Source organism: Acinonyx jubatus, chromosome B1 (assembly GCF_027475565.1).
Source record: "Acinonyx jubatus isolate Ajub_Pintada_27869175 chromosome B1, VMU_Ajub_asm_v1.0, whole genome shotgun sequence".
In the NCBI taxonomy this organism is placed as follows: domain Eukaryota; kingdom Metazoa; phylum Chordata; class Mammalia; order Carnivora; family Felidae; genus Acinonyx; species Acinonyx jubatus.
The window spans coordinates 124,706,953-124,732,702 of record NC_069382.1 but is presented as its reverse complement, the minus strand read 5'-3'; the positions used below and the strand labels follow the sequence as shown (position 1 = coordinate 124,732,702).

The 25,750-nt window shown below is 37.8% G+C and overlaps 1 protein-coding gene across 1 annotated transcript in view; it reads left to right on the top strand.

The window, feature by feature from the left end:
• GRID2 (glutamate ionotropic receptor delta type subunit 2) overlaps nt 1-24,858 on the top strand; it is a 1,419,162-nt gene extending 1,394,304 nt beyond the window's left edge. Inside the window, exons 15-16 of the mRNA XM_027060847.2 lie at nt 18,036-18,276; nt 20,923-24,858. Coding sequence (XP_026916648.2) covers nt 18,036-18,276; nt 20,923-21,345 — 664 coding nt within the window. The 3' untranslated portion in view covers nt 21,346-24,858. The remainder of the gene's footprint in view (nt 1-18,035; nt 18,277-20,922) is intronic.
• The last annotated feature ends 892 nt before the right edge of the window (nt 24,859-25,750 follow it).

Genomic DNA, 25,750 nt, shown 5'->3' with positions numbered 1-25,750 from the left:
GTAACACCTGTAGAATATAGGGATTTGGGGTTTTGGTTTTGTTTTGTTTGTTTGTTTTTTACCCAGAAAAATTCCATAAGACTCTACAGACTAAAGGCAGGATAGAATTTTGGAACAAGAACCTCTTTGCATCATTCAGATGACTCCTAGGAGAGTTTGGAGGAGGCCAGGACTAATTGGTTGGAACTTATCCCTGAAAGGGAGTCCGGAGCCACTTCCACTAGTGAGAAAAACGTCTAAGGGCACCAAATGATTATAGGAATCTAAACCAGGATTTTGTTTAAAGGCATGTACGTAAGATAGCAAGCATACTCCCATCAAAATGCCCTAGAGTTTTTCCATTTCTATTATTTTTAACCCCAAAAAACAACTTTAATGCGTGCCAAATGATCCGCCCTACTTGCAAGGTCTAACATGACAAGGAGGATGATGGAGATAAGGACACAGGCAGGAGGAGCACTGAATTACTTTTCTTGCTTTTTTTTTCATGTTAAAGATAAGGCCAAAAGGAAACAGATCATCGTGATAAATGTGTTGTATCTTCATATTTCATTGTGGTTGTCAGAATTCTTGCCAAGTCATAAATGTTGAGTAAAGCAGAGCAACAATTGGAGGGGTACAGGTATACTTCAGCTGTAGTCACATTTGGTTTCAACAGAAAGTATTACTTTTGTCTTGGTGATTTTTTTCATTCTATTAAGTAGGTCAGGTAAATTGGATGGGCGGGGGGTTGGTGGTGCCAACCTGTTATTCTTCCTTCACTGTGTGTGTGTGTGTGTGTGTGTGTGTGTGTGTGTGACAGAGAGAGACAGAGACAAAACCAAAGACAGAGAGATTGGTAAAACTTTAAAAATCGTTTTCAGTTTTGTTGTAAGCTTAAGTTTTGGTGTTCAAAATGTACTAGTATCCTCTAAGACACAAGGGCTTTTAGAAAGTTCAGTTAAAAGACAGCTTATCAAAGTGGCAAGATACAAGGGAAATGATCATTTGCAAAATAAGGTATGGGTTAGGAAGGAGGGAGAAGTGTGGTTGGGATGATTTTCAAGGGGAAAATGAAAGTTCAGTGACTGATGGGAAAACTACCACAATTCCTCTCCATGCTTCATAGAGCTGGCCTGTCCATCAACTCTCTGTCCTTCTTACCCTTGGAATTGAGTATATAGGGAGGAGACAGGTACGACACTGAGCTTCCTTCAGCTGACGAGGGGCTTCGAGGCACCCCGAAGCTTCTATCCGACCACCACCACACACCCATGCGTACTATTCCTTTTCCTGAAACGGCTGTGCACTCTGGGTCTATATCTCAAAGCCTCAATTCGAATAGCTGCCTCCTTTGTAACACTTTCTTTGATCACTTTCACAAAGTGATCTCACCCTCCTTCTCCAGAACTAAGTAATGTTTCTTTCATGAATCTCTGCAATGCTCAATTTGTCTAGGCTTTCTGCTCTCCCTCTCCCTGCCAAAAATAAAACAAACCAAAAAACAATACTCTTTAGCCATATGATCTTACACAAACTACTTCACTTCTCTGTTCCCGAGTTTTTAAATATATTTTCAAAAAGGGGATAAAATGAGTAAAGTCACAGAGTGGTTTTGAGAATTACGTAAGTGAATCACCGAAAGTGAGTTAATACAGGTGAAAAGATAGGTAGGTGCTCAATAAATGTCAGAAACTATTAGGTATTGTTACTCCATACTGCCCCCTACTGAGCACATATTAGTTTTCTTTCCTAAGCTCCACCTTCTGCACATTGATGTCACCCTATGAGCAAACTACTATGGTAAGTACCGCAGTGCACACAAAGATCTCTAAGACAACATTCCCTGACCCTAGGAGCTCCCAGTCCTTTGGAAGAAGTCAAACCAATCACTTTGGTGAAGGAACAAAACAGTTATTACAAATCTATAAGCGAATTCGTGGAGAGAGTTCAAAGATAGATATCTATAGTTTCACCAAACCAGCTTGATTATTAGGATCCCCTGGGGGAGAGGATTCTGAACTAGTAAGTCAGAATCTCTGGTTGATAGCCAAGGAAACGCAAGTGATGCTGATAACCACTCAAGTGGGGAAATCCCTGGAATAGTTACATATAGTTGAGGATAAAGGCTTTCTGTTAAAAGCTAATTTTGACCAGGAGTGGGCACAGTGTTTGCAAGAATTAGGATAGAAGAGAGAATGATGTCATTTAAAAGACATAAGGGAGTTTCTACCCAGTGGCTTAATCTTCCCAGTAAAGTAGGAAATAAGATCCTCTGCTAAGAATGAGATAGGCGGAAGTACAGTGCAAAAGTTGGGAACCGTAGAGAACATCAGAAGAGTTGCTATGGTGATGTGTTACACGGATAAACTAGAGGTGACTTAAACTGAGGGTCCATTATGCTGCAATCAGTAGTTCTTGCTGGAATTTCCAAGTCCAGTTTATACCTGAGTTCAGGTCATTCTCAAGTCCCCAAAAGCTCATATAATTGAAAATGCACTGATACTATCAGTAAAAGAAAATTTTTAATGTTATTCGTAACAAAATCAACGAAGGTAAATTCTGGGTACCAGCTGACAACCTTGTTTCCTCTGCCTAATACAAAATTTAAAATTTGATCTCATGAAATGTCTAGGAGTCAGACTCTCATAAATAACAACAAATCTACCCATTGTGCTCTTGTTTGATCTGTGGCTGGTTCTGAATATAGGAACTCCCCTACGGTGAGAATAAGACTTCATAATTAAACTTGTGTTGGTGTTGCTTTTCTTGCATTTTTCTTTTTGGGGAGTAAACTATTTTATTTGTCTCATTTTTCCACATCACATTCTCAGGGTTGTAATGGGGCTCCCACAGTTCCAGGCAGTTATTGGTTCTCGGGGGGAAATGCTCCTGTGGCATTATTGATTGCAGCCTTCATGGGAAAGACAGTGATTGACTGTGTTGCTTCCTGGGCAGCTGTGAATTTGCTGTACAGTGACAGGTCCTTCGGTGGCCTTCTCAGTCTCAACTTGACAAGAAATCTGGAGAAGGAGCTAGCTCTATTGAAATGTAGTGTCCTCACCCCAAATCGTATTCTGTCCCTCAAAGTAAATCCAGGTCAGTGAGAGGTCATGGTTAAGAAGATAGTAAATGATGACACTGAAATGGAGGCTGTTCTGCTGTCTTCATAAGGCTTCTGGCCCCTGGCATGGCCTCCTAAAAGCTTCATGATGTTTTCCTAGGCTTTTCACAGCTGCCTGCTTCCCCCACCACCACCACAGTCTCAGTACTCCACAGTCTAACACTCTATTTTCTTGGCTAAATTATCAGAATGGACATTTTCCCTTAGGCAGCATTATGGGTTTGGACTTAGCCCATGTCTATGTCCGTATTTAGTTCTGAAAAGAGAAATTGGAAACCTGTAAGCAATTGGACTCTACCATCTCATCATGGATGCACCACATTAATCTTTATAATGATTATAATAGCTACCTGGTACTGAGAACCTCATGTAAGTCAGATATCATGCTGAGCTCTTTGAATGCACGCTACAATTGAAGATCGGTATGATCCATTTCATGGATTAGAAAAAAATGAAGCTCAGAGGGTCATGTTACTTTGTCACTACAGACTCAGGAAGTAATGACATGAGGATTCCACCCAAGTTTGTCTAACTCTATATTCACATTCTTAACTGCTATACTCTCCCCTTCCAAAAACCTCAATCCTTAAACTATTTCCCCTTATCTGTACCTCACCATCATTCTTTGACTTCTCTTTGATCATCATTTATTATGTCAATGCCTTCCATCCACCCACATACTTGCAAATAGTTTTGTGAGTAAGTAGAATTCACATCATCTATATTTTGCTCACTAAAACACCTAAGATGTTGGGGTTGTGCCTTTGACCCTTTGTGTCCTTAATTTCCTATATGGATCATATCTTGATTTATAATAAGTGAAAGTGGTAAGAGTAACATAGGGTAAGAGAAGATGATGGAAGAGAAACCGAATAGTTGCCTTTGATTCTCAGTAGGGGCTGCTAGGACTTAAGTGGCCCTGTCACCAATTACTAGATATGATCTCTATTGACCTTGTTTGCCATGTTTCCCAGCTGCATGGCTCCAGGCATCCACTGCCTAGAACTAAAGGAAAAGGGAATCCAAATGTTAAAAAGTTAAAAAATTCAGAAACTTAGGAACTCTGTCCACTGTTCTCAGGCTGTGATTATTGGCATTACACAGTACCACCCTCTCTCTTTTTTGTTGCACACTCCACCAGAGATGTTCACCCCAGTTCCAGCATATCCTGTTCATATGTCTTAGATCGATTCTTTTTTTTCTTTTTAATGTTTATTTTTGAGAAAGAGACAGAGACAGTGTGAGCAGGGGAGAAGTAGAGACAGACACAGACACAGAATCCAATGTAGGCTCCAGGCCCAGAGCTGTCAGCACAGAGCCTGATGCGTGCCTTGAACTCACGAGCCGTGAGATCATGACCTGAACCAAAGTTGGACGCTTAACCGACTGAACCAGGTGCCCCGGACCAATTCTTGCATATGAAATATCCTGGGGATCTCCAGAGCTCTGTGGACCATCATTGAGACTCACTGAGAAATAATTTGATGCTTAACATGACAAAAAATCTAGAAGCAATCCTTATATTTTAATTTCCTCTGATTCATGTTGCAGGTCATGCCGCACTGCAAGAACTGGATAAGAGCATAAGTCCTTTTTTTTTTTTTTCATTACAACTAAAGGAATATCACTTCAAAGCACATTCACTATAGTATCCTAGAGTGTAGTCTCTTCTAGAAAGTAAGCGAACATGGGGAATGTTACTCTTGCTATAAGGCAGATCTATTTCTTACATTACCCTTATTGCTAAGGTAGTGTGCCTAATTATTGTGTATGGAATATGCCATTACTGGAAGCAACTCAAGTAAAACTTGAGTTTTACTTCAGTGCTACTTTTATTAGAGGGTTTCATCCTTTTTTACTCACCTAGAAACAAATAGAGCACAGTGTCCACTTTTGTTTACCACCGTATACAAGGTAAAGATTCTTCAAAGTTTACCAATATTTTGGACAATTCAGTTACTGAAAAACATAACCGGCTATCTAAACATGGGCAAATTGCGCTCCTACAATTATTCATCAAGGCTCTTATAAATATATCTGATCACTTAGCTAGATTGCTTGTATTTCTAATTCATCAAGATTTGGAACAGATTTGAAATGCTGATTATGTCAGGTTTGGGGTAAAGCAGAAGAAATAGCAGGCTTTGCAAATGCCTCCGTTTGGTACGTAAACGTATATGGTATCATCAGACCTATTTCTGAATAAAGAAACTAGCCACGCAGTCCCTCTGACAATTGTTATCAGGGCTGAATGACACTCAATTTTTATCAAGCCTTTTCTCGAGTTATTGAAGCCTCCCACCATATCATCAAGTAAGTAAACATTGCCGTGCATATAGCTCTTGCTATTATCATAGAAAATAGCAAGCAGCTTGCATGAGCTTGCACAGGAACTATGGGAGTCAACATCCCTTTCATAACAGCAGCATGGCCGTACCAGTTCATTTTATCTCAACACATAGATACATGGAAAGATAAACTATTCCCCTTTATGTCTATTGGTAAAGTTCCTTTCTAATAATTGTTGAAAACTTCACTCCAGTAAGCAGTTAGTCCTGCTGGTTGAAGAAAATAGATACATTATCTGAAGTAATAGATAAGTCTCATTAAGAAGATGGAATAGACTAATCCCCAGCATATCTCCCATGCGTGGGAAAACTAAATTGTGAAGTACAGCAGTAACACATCAATTATCTTTTCTGCATGGAATTAGATAAGTCTCACTGCTACTTTATACCACATTATGTCATTTTTTATAAATAACCATTTATGTCAGAGTACCTCAGTTTGCTGCCTCATAAAAAAAAAAAGACAGCCAATATTTCATTGCCAAGTGAGACCTATTCTTTTAACTACTTAAGGAATCCAGGTACTCTATTTAAACTTTATGTTCCTACTTATTAACATATGCCCAAAGAGTGGGTGTTTGGTATTAGCCTAAAGACGAATGCTACGCATCTGACAATATTACACTTTTAATGAAGATTGGGTCCTACCAATGAAAGTAAAGCTAACTATTAGCATTCATAATCCAATGCTAACTATTAGCATTGGAGATCTTGTGTTAAATAATGATTCGTAATTAGTTTACTTCAAGTAGGTTATTGTATCAGGTTATCATATGTGAAGTGCTTGGAAACAATTTCATTTCTTAAGTAGTTTAAACATCTCTCCCACATTCTCGTTTGCATAATTAATTTTTATTAGAAAAAGTTTTTATATGGCTGTAACATGCCAACTATAGAAATTTCACATGACAGGAGTTAAATTAATGAAGTTTATAAATGAAGACTTTGCTTATTAAAGTAAATGATAAAGTAAAGGATTCTTGGTTTAATTTGTGGACTGTGTAATAAAAACAAGACAATGACAATAAAATGCTTTGCAAATTATAAAGTGACATCCTAAAAAGAAAGATGTTATATTTGTATGCATCCTAGTTTAGAATGTTTTTAAGAACATCCTAAATACTGGTTAAGGAAAAGAAGAAGCATATATTCTGCAGGTTCTGAGTCTAAGACCAGTTCTATCCCAAACATGATCCAGAGGGAGAAAGAAGACATTCAGAAGAGACATTCCAGGTTTGGAAAAGTACTGAACAGGAAAATGACTCCTAAATGACAGCTATACGCAAAAAACGACACTTGCTGCTGTGCTCTGTGTTTCGCAGTCCGTGTATATCCATCAGCTCGGGCTGCTATAACACGGTACCGCAGCCTGGGTGGCCTAAACCACAGACATTTAGTTCACACAGTGCTGAGGCTACAAGTCTAAAATCAAGAATCCAGAAGGTAAGTTTCATTAGGAGGCAACTATGACAACACTTACACCAAAAAGCTTTCCTAAACTGTCCATCGTTCCAAATCCAAGGTTTGGTGACCCTTTGCGCCTTTCATTGCACGGCCCCTGGCAGAACACATCATCACACTGCAGTAGAATTACACAGTAACGTAATTGCAGATAATCGTCCAAGAGACCATTTGGGTTTTTCCCCTCATTTATAGAAACATAGCTTGTTCAGGGGCGCCTGGGTGGCTCAGTCGGTAAAGCATCTGACTTAGGCTCAGGTCGTGATCTCACAGCTGGTGGGTCCGAGCCCCACGTTGGGCTCTGCCTCTATCTTGGCCCCTCACCTGCTCAGGCTCTGCCTCTCAAAAACGAATGAAAATGTTAAAAAAAATTTTTTTTTTAAAGAGAGAGAAACATAGCATGTTCAGATTCATAATAGAAAGAAGTTAGAAAGTTGAATTCACTTTTTAAAATGTCTAAAATGAAACTCTGTTTTTGAATGATTCTAGTCACTTCAAGGAAAGTTTACGTTATGTTACCATCTATATTAAAAAATTTGAGGGGCACCTTAGGGGTTCGGTCAGTTAAGTGTCTGACTTTGGTTCAGGTCATGATCTCATGTATCTTAAGTTCGAGTCCCGCATCAGGCTCTGCACTGACAGGGCAGAGTCTGCTTGGGGTTCTCTCTCTCTCTCTCTCTGCACCTCAGAAATTTTTTGAAACACTTTTCCAGCAGAAATGGAATAATACTAAATATAATGCAATATACCTAAAATGTTAGAATATAACTTTTAAAGTACTTTACACTGACCATCTATGAAAATATGGGTTAAGCAAAGTAAAATTGTTTTCATAAAGTTGTACTATTATCAAATGATCTAACTCTTGCCTGAGAATTTTAAATAATTACACCGAATTTGTCCACCATCTTTAGTATAAGTATACCTGGAGGGTTTTTTTTAAAACATGTATCAATATACATCCTCTAATCTAGAAGATGTTTGCATTATGAAAGAATTCTCATTGTGAAGTACCTACTACTGTAGCAGCTTTTAGAAATAATAAATTCCTTCCACATATTTAAACTGTTAGTCAACTTATGAAAACTTCAGTGTTTATGCAGATGTTCATGAGAATATATTTGCATTCAAAAGTTTCCTTCTCCATAATCTTCTGTCTCCTAACGCTGTGCCAAAGATACATATCACAAGTATTATCCATTTACACATAGTACACACTTCAAGATCCCACTTATTTTAAGGGTTTAGTTGTCAGACTCAAAGATATTAAAATCATAAAATGCGTATAACATGCTAAGCGAAGTAAGTTTGACTTTATGACCCTTTTTCATAAACATGCATTTGAAAGGTCTGCACGAGAATATCTTGTATTGTTTGAAGGGTGACTGTAAGCCCAGATGGTCACTGCCAGTTTCTCACTGCAGAATGAAAGAATTTTTCCCCTTTACCCTATAACCCAAATATCACACTGAGCTTAAGGATGAAGCTGACATTTTTAAAGATCACCAAAAGTGTTCTCTTTCCAATTGCAATTATGCCCTCCATCTCAGTGGGAGCCATTGTCAGGGTCTTTTCAACTCTCCAGCATCTTTCTGGCTTGCCTTCATTATCCTGATTATCTCTTCATTTGCCGCCCAGCACTCATTTTATGAAAGATCATGTCTGCCATTTCTATAATGAGTGCTTGACTTTTACTGCCAGCATAAACACATAAAATATATAATAATTAAAGTTCACTAGTCACCAAAGTCTTGAGATCCATCATGTTGCTAATTTGATTTTTCAAGCAATTGCTTCTCTGTGAAAGAGGTTGATTTTGCCCCCTGAGGCAAAGCGAGACTGTGGTGCAAGAGGCTGACTCTGACCTAGAAGGACTGATCTGATTGGGTACCATTCACTGCAGCTTTCAGGTTCATCTTCAAAGAATGACATATCTGTAAAGTATGACGATTCTTAGAGCCAACAAAAAATGTCATCAAACTTGGAACATAAAAATTGTTTTAAGTGTCACACATTTTTCAAAGTAGTTAAGTGTTATCTAATAAATAAATAGTTACCTTTTATGGGCTACTGTTTAAACTCTAAGGAAAATTTGCATTAGGATAACTATGGAAGTTTGCATCACATAGATTGAAACTTCACAATAGGTTGACATACACTGAGTAAGGATAAGGTTTTGAAACACCACTTCCTTATTTTGAACACACTGCCTTGTTTTGATAACATTGGCAAAGTCCCCTGAGTGCCTCATGAGAATGAATTCATCTGACGTTTATTCTAATCGCACAGAGATTAATGAACTCATGCGATATTCATGTGGCTCTCTGGAGACATCAGGATGTGTAACACAAAGTGTAATGTTTGTAAATGGATACAATGGAATATGTGTTAGCCAAGGAACTTGAGTCATCAAATCCTCAGTTAATAAAGCAGCGGGAAATAAGGAGGCAGCTTCCATTATCATGGGGGGTTTTGGGGAGGATAATAAAGATCTTGACAATGTATTAAAAAAAAAAAAAAAAAAGAGCAGAAGCCAAAAGACCTGGTTTGAGAGCTGGCCAGATCAATCACCAGCCTTGTGACCTTGGGAAATTTCACTTCACCTCTTAGCCTCAATCTCCTCAGCTTTAAAATGAGAATTTAATAACATCAGCCCTCTTAAGCCTCTTATAGGAATAAGGAGAGGGGTGTGATCAATCAGTCATCCAATCAATCAATCAATCAATATAATTCCTCCCTCACGAAATTATTTTAAGCAGTAAATCACATGATATGTAATGTTTTTGATAAGTGCTTCATGAACTTTGCAGCATTATACATGCCTTTACTATTGCTATTCCTGTGGAAAATAGATTGCCTGGAGAAAGTTTACAGCTTATTTCCCCTACACAGAAAAATGGGTGCCTTAAGAAGACATTACTTACTACATAAGGATGGACACTGTTTTCTTAATAAGAAAAGCAGATGTGACCAATTGAAGATGTTACTGAATTGTCTTTTCTTTAAATTTGAAAGTGAGAGACCAGGTTTGAAGCCATGCAGGAAACTCGTCTTTTTCATGCAGGTCTATGACATACAGCAGTCCTCAATAATAACTGAATGTATAATTAAGTCCAGGTCTGTTGATTGCGCCCTGTGGTGGGGAGCCAGGCAGGTCACTCCACATCACTAAGCAGGAATCAAATATGATCTCATCTCCCAGACCCCTTCCAGTACCAACATGCTGTCATGCCCATAAATCGTCCATAGTAATTTCTACCAACCCTCAAAAACTTCTCGTTAGTTTATAGTACTTCTAGTCACAGGTTGTTAGGAACCATTTTTATATATTTTGATTAAAACAAACCCGCCTTTTCTGCTTCAATCTATTGTGTTACCCATTCTCAGTAAATCATAGTCACTGCCTGAAATTCTCTTAGTATAATATTTGTTCACCTCCCTTTGATCTCAAGATAAAGCCTCCATTGCCTAGAAAACGATTCAGCAAATACAGACCTCAGAAGACAAATACAACCTGATCTCAAATAATCAAGGCAGTCATTCATTTGTAACATGGGTGGTCCCAGTCTCGGGGTATAGGTTCCAGATGTCTATTCCAGGATAATCAGAAAACCAAGGAAATCCAAAACTCACTTGAACTATTATAGTGCCATCATGAATATAGAGTATTACCTCAAATTCATCTCTGTACTCACTTAAAGGCACACACATATTAACAGCAGGCATTACTACATATTAATTATTATATATTATTAATACATGGTCAAAAGCACTGGGATGACAGTCAAAATCTTTGGTTTTAAAACAGACTCTGATGCTTTCTCATGATGTGACTTCGGCCAAGTCATTTAAGCCCTCTGAACTTCAATATCTTTGTCAATGAAATGGAAATTTGTTGACTTCATAGAGTTATTTGCTACGGGGCTCCACAACAGATCAGCAACTACAGCCAACAGGCCAAATCTGGCTCAGGCCTGTTTTGGTAACTATAAAGGCAGAGTCACATGGTTGCAACAGTGTCTGGCCCTTAACAAAAAGGTTTGTTATTGCCTAAACCTTTATAAAAAGGTCCTCTGGCCTAAAGAATGATATTTATAACCTTATTTGAAATGCCATATTCATCTATGTGAGATGGTAGATAATGTTAGTGGACCGGATCGAAACAACGGCGTCTGGCTCAACTAACTGGAAGAATTAGTTAAAAGTCCAATTTAAACAAAGGAAATAGCTTCTAATAGTCTGTCTTCAGTTATTTGGTATTACTGAGGTATTACATGTTATCAAGAAATATCTGTTGTATCTAATGCTACTAACCAGACATTAAGACATTTTGCTTAAGAAAATAAAAAACGACTGATGCCCAGTTCGCAGGAAGTTGATAAAATTCGTTTTCACAACTCTGATGTTCAAAGACTGGTATTGGATATGCCAGTCAGAGCACCACTACACTTAATTGAATACTAAACCTGAATCTTTGAGAAGTGCTTTTGCTTCAATCCAAGTTTACCAGCATTTCTTCAGCCCAGAATGAAAGAAAGGACAAATGGATGAAAAACCTATTGAGCTGACATTTTTCTGAAAATCATGTGCATGCTATTATTAATTCTTTCTCAGTAACCATGGAGAGACATTTTCGTGAGAACCCAGCAAATGAATTTAATAATGTGGGTATTCTGGGCCAAAATAGATCCACTCAGTGTCAAAAATACTTCTGTTCAGTTATTCCCAAATTTCTTTCTCAGTGTTAAGTGACATTAAACATTAATAAGTAATGAGACTCTATCCTACATATCTTTTTTAAATTTTGGTTACATACAGCGCATAAGCATATAACAAACAGGTCAGATCAATGTTTTTAAGATATTAAAATGATGTTTTTCACCCTCACCAATTTCTAGTGTCACGTTGCCTCAACACTTCAGATTGAAGAAATGCCAGCTGGAGGTCTCAGATCATAGATTTTCTGTCATTATGTAGCTTCAATTCCCTTCCACTATGACAGGCCAAGAAGTCTGAAGACCCTGGGTATAAGAGGGATATCCAGAAGAGAAAAGGAAAGCTATACCTCCTCTGGCCGGAAGTTTCCAGCATGGGGCAGGGGGCAGGAGATGGGCAGGTGAAGGGGCGTTAGCTGGACCAGAATGCATGCCCACAGGGGGTAGAGGGTTCCTTACCTTAGAGTCTCTGACAGGAGTCATGGGGCCTACCAAGCTCTTCACCAGCAGAGGAGACCTCGGGTGGTGGGAAAAGCCAGAGCTGCGGTCAGGAAAAAACAAGGGTTAGGTCTTTATTCCCAGGACTCTCTTGCTCCCATGTGGTGTGAATGCTAAGTTAGAGCACATGGAGCACCTTTGGAGCCCTCCACAGTGAAGTGACAAGATGACCCCACAATGCTATCTGAAAGCTAAAGAATAGTTAGGGGCTGCATGAACAAAATGACAGAAGCTGAGACAAGTGTATAGCACCCCAGAGGCTGAGTCAGCAGAGAGGAGCCCACATGCCTTAAAGGAACTGAGAAAGACGTTAGCCAACATTGGTGGACTTAAAGCGTCTGCCCGCTTCACCAGTAGTCACCAGTTCATATCTAAGGACTGAACCCAGGCCATCATACCTAAAATGATTGCTGCCAGAGCAAAGCCAAGGACCAGCAAGAAGCCAGCAGCTCCCTCCTCCCAAGCCTCCAATGTAAGGGATATAATGTCATTCTTTAAAAACCCTGATGCCATCTTGGAAAAAAGCAAGGAAAAGGGGAGGAAACGGAAGGATTGAATAATTCTCTCAAGTAAATTGAGCTAAAGCTAGAGTCATGTTAACTTATTAGATCAGATTAAATTTTAAATCATACTGAGCTAATTTTAGTTTTGTTCCCACTGCTCAGCAGGCCTACTCCTCCTGAGGAAGATCGATGAAGTTCTGGAGAAAAGCTACATTTTCAATAGGTTTAGAAGAAACCTATTGGTGACAATTTTACTTAAGGTCTAACAAATCTCTGAAACTGACAGCGTTCTTCTCTAAATAGTTACATAGCAGAGGCTGTGTAGGGGGAAATGTGCTGGAAGACAGACCTGAATTGTAGCCCTCACTCAACAATTTACTCTATGTTAGTCACAAAAAAAAGTCATCCCATCTCTACAGCAGTGCTTCCCAATTGGTGTATCTTAGATGATGTACTAGAATATCGCTAAAATATTGATCCCTTCAGCCCTCAAAACAGACAAGGCATGTCCCCCTACCTTTCATCTCAGGCTACTCCAGTGTGCTATATAAATTGTTTTTTTGTGTGTTGAGTGTGATAATTTGGGGGAATTGTTGTTCTATTTGATTCGGTTTCTCCTCCATAGAGTGAGTGGAGGGGGAAGTGAAGACAATAGATGATGTCCTCTCTCACTTCTGTTCTAGTAGTTTATGCATCTATGAATGTAGGGAGAAAATTCTAATTGCAAGAAGAATCACAGGAGGAGAATAAGAAAATAAAAACGACTGATGCCTAGTTCGCAGGAAGTTGATAAAATTTGTTTTCACAACTCTGATGTTCAAAGACTGGTATTGGATATGCCAGTCAGAGCACACGCATATGGCCTGAAATCACAATTCCTGCATTTAATTTTTTAAACTCTCTGATGACCTCTAAATTTGTTCCCAGCAGAAACAACTGAAAAGTCAGGTGTCCTTTTTCTCAGATAACCAGTATCTTTGTACAGCTCAGCAGGAATTTACCCACGGGTAAGAAAATTAGAAAGGAATCCACAGACTGCTATGGTATTCAAAGGCAAAATCAAAGCTACTTACGTGGGATCAGAAATTTGCATTCATCTTTCAGCAACCTGTTTCATTATAAATAATTTGAAAATCAATTTCTAGAGCAGTGATTAAGAATTGTAAGTGATCAATAATTAGTGTAATTCTCACACACAAATGAGGCTGTTGTATCTTCAAAGTAAGTAAAAAGCTTTTCAAGATGAACACCTCGAATTTGTTGAATATTTTTATTTGAATATGAAAGAAGAATCTTCTGCTTCCCCACTCACGTCTCCTGAAATTTGCTCATTTATACCAATAAAGAACTCAGTGCATGCAGAATTGATCTATTAACCATTTTCAAGTTGAAGCTCGGTTTTATGGACTGCTAAAATTTTTCTGTTCAAGGGGATGACAAATGTTTTAATACTTTTGGACGAAAGAAAGGAATGCAATGTTCTTGTCAGTGAATCAATCATTCACTGATTCATCTGGGAATATAACTCTCCATTAAGAAATAGGTACCGGAACAGGTCCAAAGAAAGAGTGGCTGTCACACATGCGGATAATAATAATTCTAGCATTTGAGTTGTGGTAGCCTACTAAGTGCCAAACAACAAGCAAGATGCTTTTGTTTATGGCTTCATGAGTTTTCACCATAACAACTCTCAAAAGTGCGAAGTACTGCTCTCATCACTCTGGGGTAAAAATGGCAGGAATTTTTTGGACTACACTCCAAGAAGAGGTTTTGCTTATCCAGTTGTTCATCATGGTCTATTATCCAACTTTCTTTCTAATAGTTTAAGTTTATACTTGACACCTTTCAAACCCACCAATTAACTAGAATGACAAGAACACATTGCTGTCTGTGAGCAAAGACTGCCATCTTGTGGAAATTACAAATACAACAAAAACAATTATTCCGTGGGACTAAAGATCTCAACATGTTAAGGATTGTGCAGCTAGATTCTTGCATTGTTATACACACCCATACACACACACACACATACACACACACACACACACACATCAATGCTAATTATAATTAAATACAAAACTTTCCTTTATGTGTGATTCAAGTTTCATTTAAAGATGCCAGTACCTTTGAATATTATATATATATATATATATATATATATATATATTCCTCATTTATTAACGGGCTCATCCAATTTGTCTTTAAGGCAATGCATTAGATTTTGCTAAACTTTCTTTAATCCTTAAATGGACTTTTGTTAAATAACAAAAAGAAAGGTATAGTTACACTTTTCTAATGGAATTTCCAGGAGCATCAGATTATGTAGCAAGAATTTATGGCAGAACCCTGAGCTTAGAAAACACTTTCCTTCCTTCCCAACATTTCTATTCCATGCCAGCCTATAATCCTAGAATCTGTTGTGGGCTTAACTGAGGGGTCCTATTGTCCAGTCGTTCTGTCTATCCCCCAAAACGGGGTGTCCATGAAATGCCTCAGTTACCTGTGCTTCCTGGTATCAACCAGATAAAGAGATCTTTGTGGTGTGATCATCCTTGAAGGCAAGTAGAGGAGTCTGCTCACTCTTTGCCCACGGTAATCCCTACCACCCAGCTTGCTGAACCTAAAAGTTCTATAATTAAACACATTCTTTGGATTTAAGGCCTTTTGCCCCATTAGCATCAAAATGGGTGTCATAGAGTATACTTCGTGTATACTTCAATGATTATGTTTAAAACCAAATTATTTTTCAGGTGTGCAAATAATAAGGACACATTGTGATAAAGATACCACTGAGGAGAAAGAGTAGGCAATCATTGGTTCCCGAATGAACATGTGACTGCATGAAAAGATAAATTAACATGAATTGAGAGCATTGAAAAGAAACAACATCACAATGTTACTCAGGCCATTCTGGCTGAATGTGCAGTTGTGGTTTAATATAAATTTTGACCCAAAGAAATACCTGGTGTGAGATCATTCTTTAAATACTTACTGAAGAGATAGATGAATAGGAAGGTATCTACAGATACCTCTAATGTCAAAGTTAAGAATATTTTTTTTAGAGATGACTAAATTTTTCCCTCAAAGTATTCAATGGTGTCTGACTACCTAGCATCTTTAGGTAGGCAAATAGCTAATGGGTTTGCCAACATTATTTGAATGTATTTTGTGGATAGGCCAAGCAAGCGAATTTGATGCTGTGATTACAGACGTGTGTGATACCTCACACCATGCTACCAGTTCCCACGAGTAGTTGTTTCTTTGGGTGAAAGCACTGTTTCTCAAGTGTATTCTGTAAAACTCTAGCTCCACAAATTATTAATATATATTATTAGGGAAGAATACAATGAGGAAAAAAAGAAGGAAAGTCAGAGAACTTTGGGAAATGCTAAATTAAACAAAATCATTCAAGTTTTCTTTTCTACGGGTCTTCCTAGAACCTTTAATAGACTGACTTCTCTGTAAGTTGCCGAGAGGGTGTTTCTCAAAGTTAGTGACCACAGAACCCTTTTCTTGCAGAAACCCCTCTAGGTACTAGTGTCCCATAGAACACATTTGTAGAGTCTGGAAAATACAAATGACTCTGAAAAGAGGGAAGAATAAGGATGAAAATGTAATCCATTAGTATTCACAATCATTTTAGTAAATTCAATGAATCAAATTAACTGCACTTTTTGAGCAACACCCTGAAGCAACAGACCCTTAGACAGATCAGTATCATAAAAAAGGAGAAGTCCAGGTTGTGAAGGAAACTCCAGAGCAGTGTCGATCCTGGAGTGTCACCTGGGGGTGCTGGGGGTGAGGCTATGGGAACAGCCAAAGGTGGATGATAAGACCATGTCTCCATCACAGCCCTTCGGACTGGTTTTACTCTTGTTTGACTCAAGTGGAATGTTGGCTCCACCCCAACCATTATCTATTAGCTCATTCTTAAAAACCCCTGGATGACATGAAACCAGTAAAAAGGCAATGTGTCACCAAAAGAGCATTTACTCCTTCCAGACAGACATCATTTTTCTCTTTAAAGTTTTAAGATGTCTTTCCCCAAATGACCAAGACCCAAGGCAAGAGTACTATTTAGGTCCACATATCCTAAGGCTAACTATATAAAAATTATAAATTGAGCTAAAAAAGCTTAGATGAAATATGTTCAATCCTCTTACCTTGATAAATACACCTCCATGGCCCTTAGGAGGCCAGGTTTGAATTTCTAGTTTGTGGCTAGCTAGTTATACTACACTGACCCAGTGGCCCAGGGAGTTGGTCCCTGGCCCCCTCTCTTCCACCTCCAGCTCTGTCCTGCACAGTGAAGGATCGCCCACACAAAGGTATATAACCCTGAGTTTGTACATCCAAACTCAGTCCACACTCTCTAAACACCACTCTATAGACCGATGATACCCTTGTGGCTATGAGATTCGCTCTCAGGAAGAAATATTGGGACAAACCTTCCCAGCTCCTGGAGAAGCACTCTGAACTGTTTGGGTGGGAAATCTAGCAACCGTGAGGATGGTACACACGCTCGACCAGCTCATGGCCTTGGCCCTGACCATTCTCACCCTGTGAGAGGGGACACAGTTGGAGAAAGGCCAGAGGTAGGCAAGAGTATTTGGAAATGAGAATAAAACCTCTATGAAAATCACACTTGAAAAAAAGCCTCAGTGTTTGCAGCTAGCCCCAGATTCTGGGGGGGGAAAGAAGATGAAGAAGGGTATTTCTTATCTGAATTTAACTACTTCTAAAAGCCTCTGGTCATCTTTTCTTCTTGTTCTCCAAGGTAAGATTATTTTCCCCTTTGGCATTGAAAGGGAAACTACATCAGTTGTGTGAAAACCCAAAAATGATGTATTTTATCAACTTCAAACTTGTCCCAAGGCTTTCTCCCACACTGTGTTAAATAATAGAAGACTTTTTAATTGAACTTCTTTGTGTGTAGCATATGCCGGGCGACATTATGCCAGCATCTTGCTCTAAGCAGCAAAACGTTCTTCATAAAAGCATTAAGATCCAAAGCGTCATTCTGCATGTAGGGAAGGGACACAGAACTGCAGCAGCTTGAAACCACATAAAAACAGTGCCTCTGAAATGTAATTGTAAAAACACATTGCAACAAAGCAGGAGGGGAATATTTAGACTTACAGAATAAAACCAAAAAAAAGAAGAAGAAGGATGGGGAGAGGAAGGGAGGGGAGAGAGGGGAGAGAGGAACGCCTGTGGCCCAACTCGGTCTATAAAATCAAAGCAATAACGTTTTCAGTGTCCTGACATTCCTTCTGCAGGCTTTTCTATACATTCATTTCCCCTTCACAACCACCATCCTTTAGAGGTGGGGTTATAAATGGATGTGTTGTGGACCGAAGCAATAACCATGTCTGCAGTAACACATGACTGTGCTCTTTACCCCAAGGATCCTGGAGCTTCAGCAGAATGGTGACATGGACATCCTGAAGCACAAATGGTGGCCAAAGAATGGCCAGTGTGACCTGTATTCCTCAGTGGACACAAAGCAGAAAGGAGGCGCCCTGGACATAAAGAGCTTTGCAGGAGTTTTTTGTATCCTGGCTGCTGGAATTGTCCTCTCCTGCTTTATAGCTATGCTGGAGACGTGGTGGAACAAGAGGAAAGGCTCCCGGGTCCCATCAAAAGAGGTACTTGACTGAGAGCTTCAGCACTAAGTTGAGCCAACAAGCAGGTTGTCTTTCCAGGCAGGATTAATCACCAGGGAGAGGGTAATGGGTTGGGGGCAGTCCTTATTTCTTCTTTCTTTGAATATTGAAAATAAATTTATGAAATATAAAAAGTGGTGATGCCAATACCAATTTCCGTTTTAGGACATCCCAGATAAATGAAAAGGAGGCTTAGTGTTTGAAAGACTGACAATTTCATGTGCCATGAAAGGCTTTAACATTCTGCCAAATCTCAAGATAGACTTTAATTCAGTGATTTTCTTAAAGGTTGTGATTCCCTTGGCCAGTTCACAAAGATGCTTAACATTTTATCTCAATAGGTTGTGGAACTTATAGGTAAATTACTTGTGTCTCTAAGATTCAGCATAAGAAATACAGCGCCACAGCAAAATAATCGTAATTTGTCTCTTCACCACCAGTGACTCCTTCCCTCTGTCTGTATATAGACCTATAGAAATGATCATATGTTTTTAGCTCTTTGATGGCTCTAAGCTTAATAAATCCATTTTGTGGATCACCTAGAATTAAATTTTTAATAAAATAAAATTAAAATTTTTTCAGAGATCTGAAAGAATAATTGCAGAGTTATACACAGTATCTCTTTGAAAGTGGCATGTGCCTTGTTTACATCAAAAATTATGGAATTTATAAATGATCAGAGAAACTAGGAAGTTAAAATAAATTGCTTGATTAATTTATCATATTTCCACTGGACGTAAAAGGTGAAAAATTTTTAAATAATGAAATTATATTCACTAAAGTTTCACAAATTGAAATGAAAAATAACCTGAGTTTGCTGCATGGTTTGATTTGCTGGATAGTTTCAAAGGACATTTTTAAACTTTCTGTAACTAGACTTTGACTAATTGATGGTTAGAGCGAATCCTGAGAAGATCTGCTTTAATGCACAAATAAAAATGACTTCCGATTTGCATATGAATGTTTACATGTTAGTGTATTCTTTCAAACAGATTTTTTTCTAAAGTAGTCTGAGAATTCCTTTCTACCACTTTATAGGCAAAGTTGATCGGCACCATTTATAAGGAAAAGCTTGACTTACCAAAGATAAAACTTAGCTTTCTACCTATCCAAATGATCATACGTTCTCAGTTAGTGGAATATGAACTAAAAATTAATCAGGTTTTATTGTAGTGTTTTCTTTATGGAATAAGCTTCTGGTATCTCTATTGACATTGATTCAATGCAAAAGATCACATTAATGCAACATTATAGCTGAGATTTCATATTCTCAAAAATCTGGAAATTAAGGACTCCCCAAGCTCCTTATATTTTGAATTACTATATATAATATTAAATTTTTGCATTATTATATCTGTTGATGGATGACTACATTATAGTTGCTGTGGGAACCATAAAATTATATCTCCAACCCTCTAAAGTCTCAGTGATAATATTGCATTAATAGATATTTTTATTGGATTTTGAAATGAGAAAGGAGAAGGAAAAACAGTGATGCACATCAAAATATTTTTCACTGAGGAGCACTATAATAGCACAATGAAAAAAATACATACTCCATTCTAACTCATGACAGCTAATCCAGATCTATGAACAAATATTTTCTCTTCTTATGATTAATAGGTATTTTTAAACCCTCACGAAATTAATTTATTGAACTTGGCTATAAACATGACTGATAAAAGACAATTTTTTTTCTTGCCAGTTTTATTTTTCAAACATTGGGCTTTAATGCTCACTTTTAGCGAAAATCCTAAAGGATTTATGAATTGCTTTCAACATCAGAAATAATGAGATTTTTACTTCCTTTTTCTTATTAAGTACCTTCTTACTAAGACTCCATTAGGTTAGCTCAAAGCATCTTCGATCTAGAGGCCATTTAGCAAAAACTTGGCCCAAAACCAAAGCTGTCATTCACACCTCATGACTTGAAGATGTCTCTAAAGGTCTCACTGACCTCACAATATTGCCTCATTCAGGTGCTAGATAGCTTGAGTGTGGTATGAATCGAGAAATTGATTCTTTTGTGTTGAATGTTGCTCTTTCTAAATAATCTCACATCTCTCTGGCCTAAAGAGAAATAACATGTTAACAGTCACTAACACTTTAGTTTGAACTAGCGTATTGTATCACTTAGCTCCAAGAAAGGAAAGTTAAGATTAGGAGTGAATAGTGGAAAAGAACAAAAATCCAGCTTGAAATAAGACACCCTGAAAAAGGAGGAAGCATGTGGAAAGAAGAGGTGTGGTGGGGAAGTGAGTTGTGAAAACCAAACTTCTTATTTGTATTTTGCCTGGGTCTGTCCCTGATCTTATAGAATGCAATCACCCATCTACTGTTCCCATAGTTTTGTAGTTGCATGTGACATTTATAGAACTTCCAATGAAAGAAAAAGATTTATGATAGGTAACCTTATCTCAGAGTCATATTTGTACCCCCAGAATCTAGCACAATGCCTGGCTCATATTAGGTGCTCAATAGATATATGTTAAATGAATAAACCCCGAAGTTCAGTTAATTACATATCATGTTTGCTGAACTACTTTTTTTTTTTTTTTCTTTTTTTTTTTTTTTAACCATGGAAGCTAGTACTGATGAGAACCTTATCTTCTTTTTCTTCATCTCCAGGATGACAAGGAAATTGACCTGGAGCACCTCCATAGACGTGTAAATAGCTTGTGCACAGATGACGACAGCCCCCATAAACAGTTTTCCACCTCGTCAATTGACTTGACCCCTCTGGACATTGACACTTTGCCAACACGACAAGCACTGGAGCAAATCAGTGATTTCAGGAACACTCATATTACCACAACAACCTTTATCCCAGAGCAGATCCAGACTCTTAGCCGCACACTATCAGCTAAAGCTGCCTCTGGTTTCGCTTTTGGCAACGTGCCTGAGCACCGAACTGGCCCTTTTAGGCACAGGGCACCTAACGGGGGCTTTTTCAGGAGTCCTATAAAAACAATGTCATCTATTCCTTATCAACCAACTCCTACCCTGGGGCTCAATCTGGGTAATGATCCAGACCGAGGCACCTCCATATGAGCATCAAACAGAATCTCTTCACTGTTTCTTTTGTAGGACTCCCTTTGCAAGGAGCGACTGTAATATTGTGGGACTAACATGGATGTAACATTATTTTTTGAGAAAAATCAGGATTATTAGTAACAATTATAGTTCTTTCTCGCCACCTTCTCCCTCTTCTCTCTCTTCTATTTCTTTCTCCTTTGTCCTCTCTGTACATTTCCCTCCACTTTTTTTCATTACTCAACTTGTTCCCCCAGAATATAGTATACTAGGATCCTATTAGTCCGCTTTTCATATACTGTACTTCAAGTATAGGAAATGTGCACTGAGTATACTAAAAGCATATGCAGGATTAATTTCACATAAAGGCCTCTTACGTAACATTTCTCTATTTTTAAAAATATAATTGCAATAACTTCAGTCTTTTTACATTCTTCTGCTGCATCCATACAATGCTCCACTGCTGTTGAGTGTCCTTTAACTGTGGACCAAAGGCAACCCCTGCAGTGTTTATAAAATAACTTAAAGACCATTCAGGCCACATAATATGAGAATGCAATTTTGTAGGATTACAAAAAAAGCCATTAATATGCCAGTCAAGACTACAGTTAAAACTACTCTCGCACTGCAACAGTGCATATGACCTTTATGTGATTGTACAGTATTACAAGTTTTTTCTTATGTACAGTACACTTTATCATATGGCAGAAGCCTCTATTGTGTTAAATAAATTAGTATCTCATATATATATATACATATATATGCACCTATATAATGTGTATATATATTAAAGGGCGGCCATTGCTATTGCAATTCATTTAATAAAGCTTTAGTTTGAAAAAAAACAGTATTGTATACAGGAACTATGTATAGTGCAGGGGGTCTTTTCAGTTAGAAAAGGCAGGTTGCTTTAATGTTATTCTGACTCGCATTGTTTGCCAACAGAGAATATTTTATACTTTTGTTATTAAAACATCCAGGGCGATTTACTATTTGTTCCTAGATGTAACTCATTTGAATAGGTTTTGCATTTGTTATTCAGCAGTGTATAAAGCTAACCTTGATAATTTTACTTTTAATTAATTATCTCAATGGAAAATGCTATTAGCTGGACCACGTCCACAGCAGCACATAGAGCTCTATAAGAGTTTAAACGTAGATCATCGAAGGTTAATAAATCCTCTTCCAAAGCAGAAAGCCAATCAATACAACTATAGTTGGGGAGAGGTGGGAGCCCTTAAGAAATATTGATGTGGCCTTAATTACTGTCCTACATTATCCTAAAGAAGAAAATATAATGACCATCCGGGCTCTCGACTTAACCCCCCTTTTTATTCAGTTCTATTTGGAGGAGTTATGTATTTTTTACATTAGTGCCAAGTGTATAGAAGGATGACAGCAAAAACAGTGCCTCTTTGTGCACAACCCTTTTAAAGTAGCATTCTTACCTGTTAGAACTATAGAATGAACTTTGTTTGTAATCCTTACATTAAAATGTGGTAAGTAGGAAGCAAGAACTTATCCTGTGTTTTTACGCAGCCATACACTTATTTTAATCTAATTCATTCCGTAGCTAGGATTGATATAGGAATCAACCTATGTGATTTGCTTTAGGAGAAATTAAAAGGTATATTCTTAAGGTATATTATATTTTGATGCTAATTCTGTTCTGGGGAGCATCTTGTACTGTCACTGTTTTTGTACTAAATCTTCAAATATTGTCTACTGTGTAAGGCAGAAAAATTTCTTATCATGCAAAAACCATTTTGTTTCCAGGGTGACAAGTACCTAAGTGCATGCACAACTTGTTTTCCCTTGTAACGTTCATGATCTCATTCCCAACTCTGATTTGAAAACAAAACAAAACAAAACGATACTTTACAACAAGCTATATAGGGGCATACGAGATGTTGCAGTGATTTTTAGTATCGACAAACTGTTAACCATGTACAATATTTAAAATAGGCCTATTTTGATGTATTGCCTATTATACAAATACACAAGACACTTTTTGGAGGCCTCAGTTATGAGTGGCAGAGCTTTCTGTGTATAATTTGTCTAAATAATTTGTCTAATAAAAACGTTTTCTAAACTTGCTCTCATACCATTGAAGTCTTAACTATAAGATGAGAAAATGCCTACTCTCTCACAGATCAACCTGAAGTTTTCTAAACACTTATCTTGAGTTAATTCAAGCATAAAACACGTTAAGCTTTACTATCAGTACTATGCCAAAATGAATGGCTCTCTAGAAACAACACTATGTGATGTCCTAAACCGATAAAAGACTGCCTTTCTGCTATTTGAGACAATTTGAACCGACAGTATATTTGTTTTTCTTCACATATATTTCTATTTGTGATGTCTCTGTGAGCACTTTTTGGGGAGAGATTTATCCTGGGCCATGTAAACAATGTAACCATTATAATAATAGCAGGACGATGGTTTGTCACATGAAAGGAAAGAAAGAAAGAAAGAAAAGAAGAAAGAAAGAAAGAAAGAAAATAGAGAAAAAGAAGGAAAAAGAAAGAGAGAGAGAGAAAGAAAAGACAGGGTAATTATTAAACTTAGAATTTATGTATTAATAATTGCTTTGCTCTTAGGGAAATATTCATCGTACTGAATCTATTAATTTGAAAATTGACTCCAAGATTATTTCTAATACAGTGTTATTTTCCTCATTTGAACAACAATATTTTTGTCTAGCATTTAACTCACTCAATGAATATATATCTGAAAACATATCTAATTAGACCAAAATCTTTGCTGCTCTAAATTTCTATTAAAAGTGATTTTTTTGATGTTGGGATTATGAGGAACTATACAGAGCTAGACTCTCTGGTTTTGCAATATAAGATGCTGAGAAGCTGTGACTTGCCCGAAGGTTTGACAAATCTAAGGCTTAATATTGGGTCTTATTATTTAACTCTGCCATGCTTCGGTTATAGCCACAGGTCATCATGGGTTCTAAGTTCAGGGACGGCTCAGAGACAATGCCTCCAAGGAGTCCTCTGCCCAAGCCTAGGATGCAAATCTCTAGGAACTTTCCCTCCTGCCTGGGGCCACTTAGAACACCTGAATCACTGCTCCTTTTACAGATGGGAAAGTGAACACCTCAGGCTACTTTCCCAAGGTCATAGCTTGAGGCTGAATTCATGCCAGACCCAGCTTCTGTCCAGTGGTACTTCATTTACCCCATTGTTTGCTTGGTTCGCACCACTTACAACAACCTTGCTATTTCAAAACAAGACAAATACCTTATATCCACATAATTTTATTCTTTTCAGATGTTGATTTTTTTTCCTTTGGTGAATCATTAAAAGAACCGGTTGTCACTTTCAACCACCTCAGAATTTATGCACAGGTTTTGGGTCAATGAAACATTAGAAAATTGTAAGACCTCCTTTCTTCTCTCATACATATCAAGCTACAGGCAATTTGTTGTTTTCTTAATTATGTTATTTTTCATCTCTTTTAATTTGGGATTGGTTGTCAACTGAATAAATACTTTTAAAAATAGACTTTGCTGAATGGTACTTTGCTTCATCAATTAAAAAGAAAAAAAAAAGATGAGAAGATCCATTTACCCTACATAATACCTTACAAGCCACAAAATTGGATAACAAATTATTACTACTTTATAATCAGACATTTGGAGTGGAAAAACACATTCTGGATTATGAGTATAGTAAATAAGGCAGAGCTAAGAACTTTTGTACAGGTAAACGTACGTGTTATCCTTATGCACACATCTCATGATAATTGATAAAATACAATGGCCTCACTAAAAATTGACTTCCTTCTAGAAGTTTTTATTTCTAAAAACAAACCCTGTTTCCAGTCTTTGTGACCAGATGTTAATAAATGGCTAGCAAGTATGACCATAGTTACCATTTCAACAAATTTTAGTAAATGCCCTCTCATGAAGGACTGTATGAGATCCCTTGGGTGGAAACCACTTACCTGCCATTGAAAAATTAGAAATAAATTTTCTTATATTTGATAGATTTAATTCAATACTATTAGTGTTTGCTGAAAACCTGTTATGTGAAAGCCACCGTGCTAAGCAATTACACATGGCTCACATGAATGTATATGTCTTAAAATGGGTCTGGATGTGTTCTACCGCCCAGCTCCTTTCCTTGTCCCACATCAACATGCAAGATACAGACTTTCTGAGGTGGCAGAATGAGTCACCCCAAGCCAGTACAGTCCTCTTTGGACTTTGACCGTTCCAATTGACTGGGGCAATCCATCCTGGTAGTTCTCATAGGCTAATAGAATCTATCTTCTTAGATTCAGATCATCTCCACAAAGAAGACCCAAGAGGCCAGACTATGAAGCCAAATTTCCAGAAATGTGAAAATTACCATAAGCTACAGGCAAACTATTAAATTATCTCCCACCCGCATGCCATCCAGAG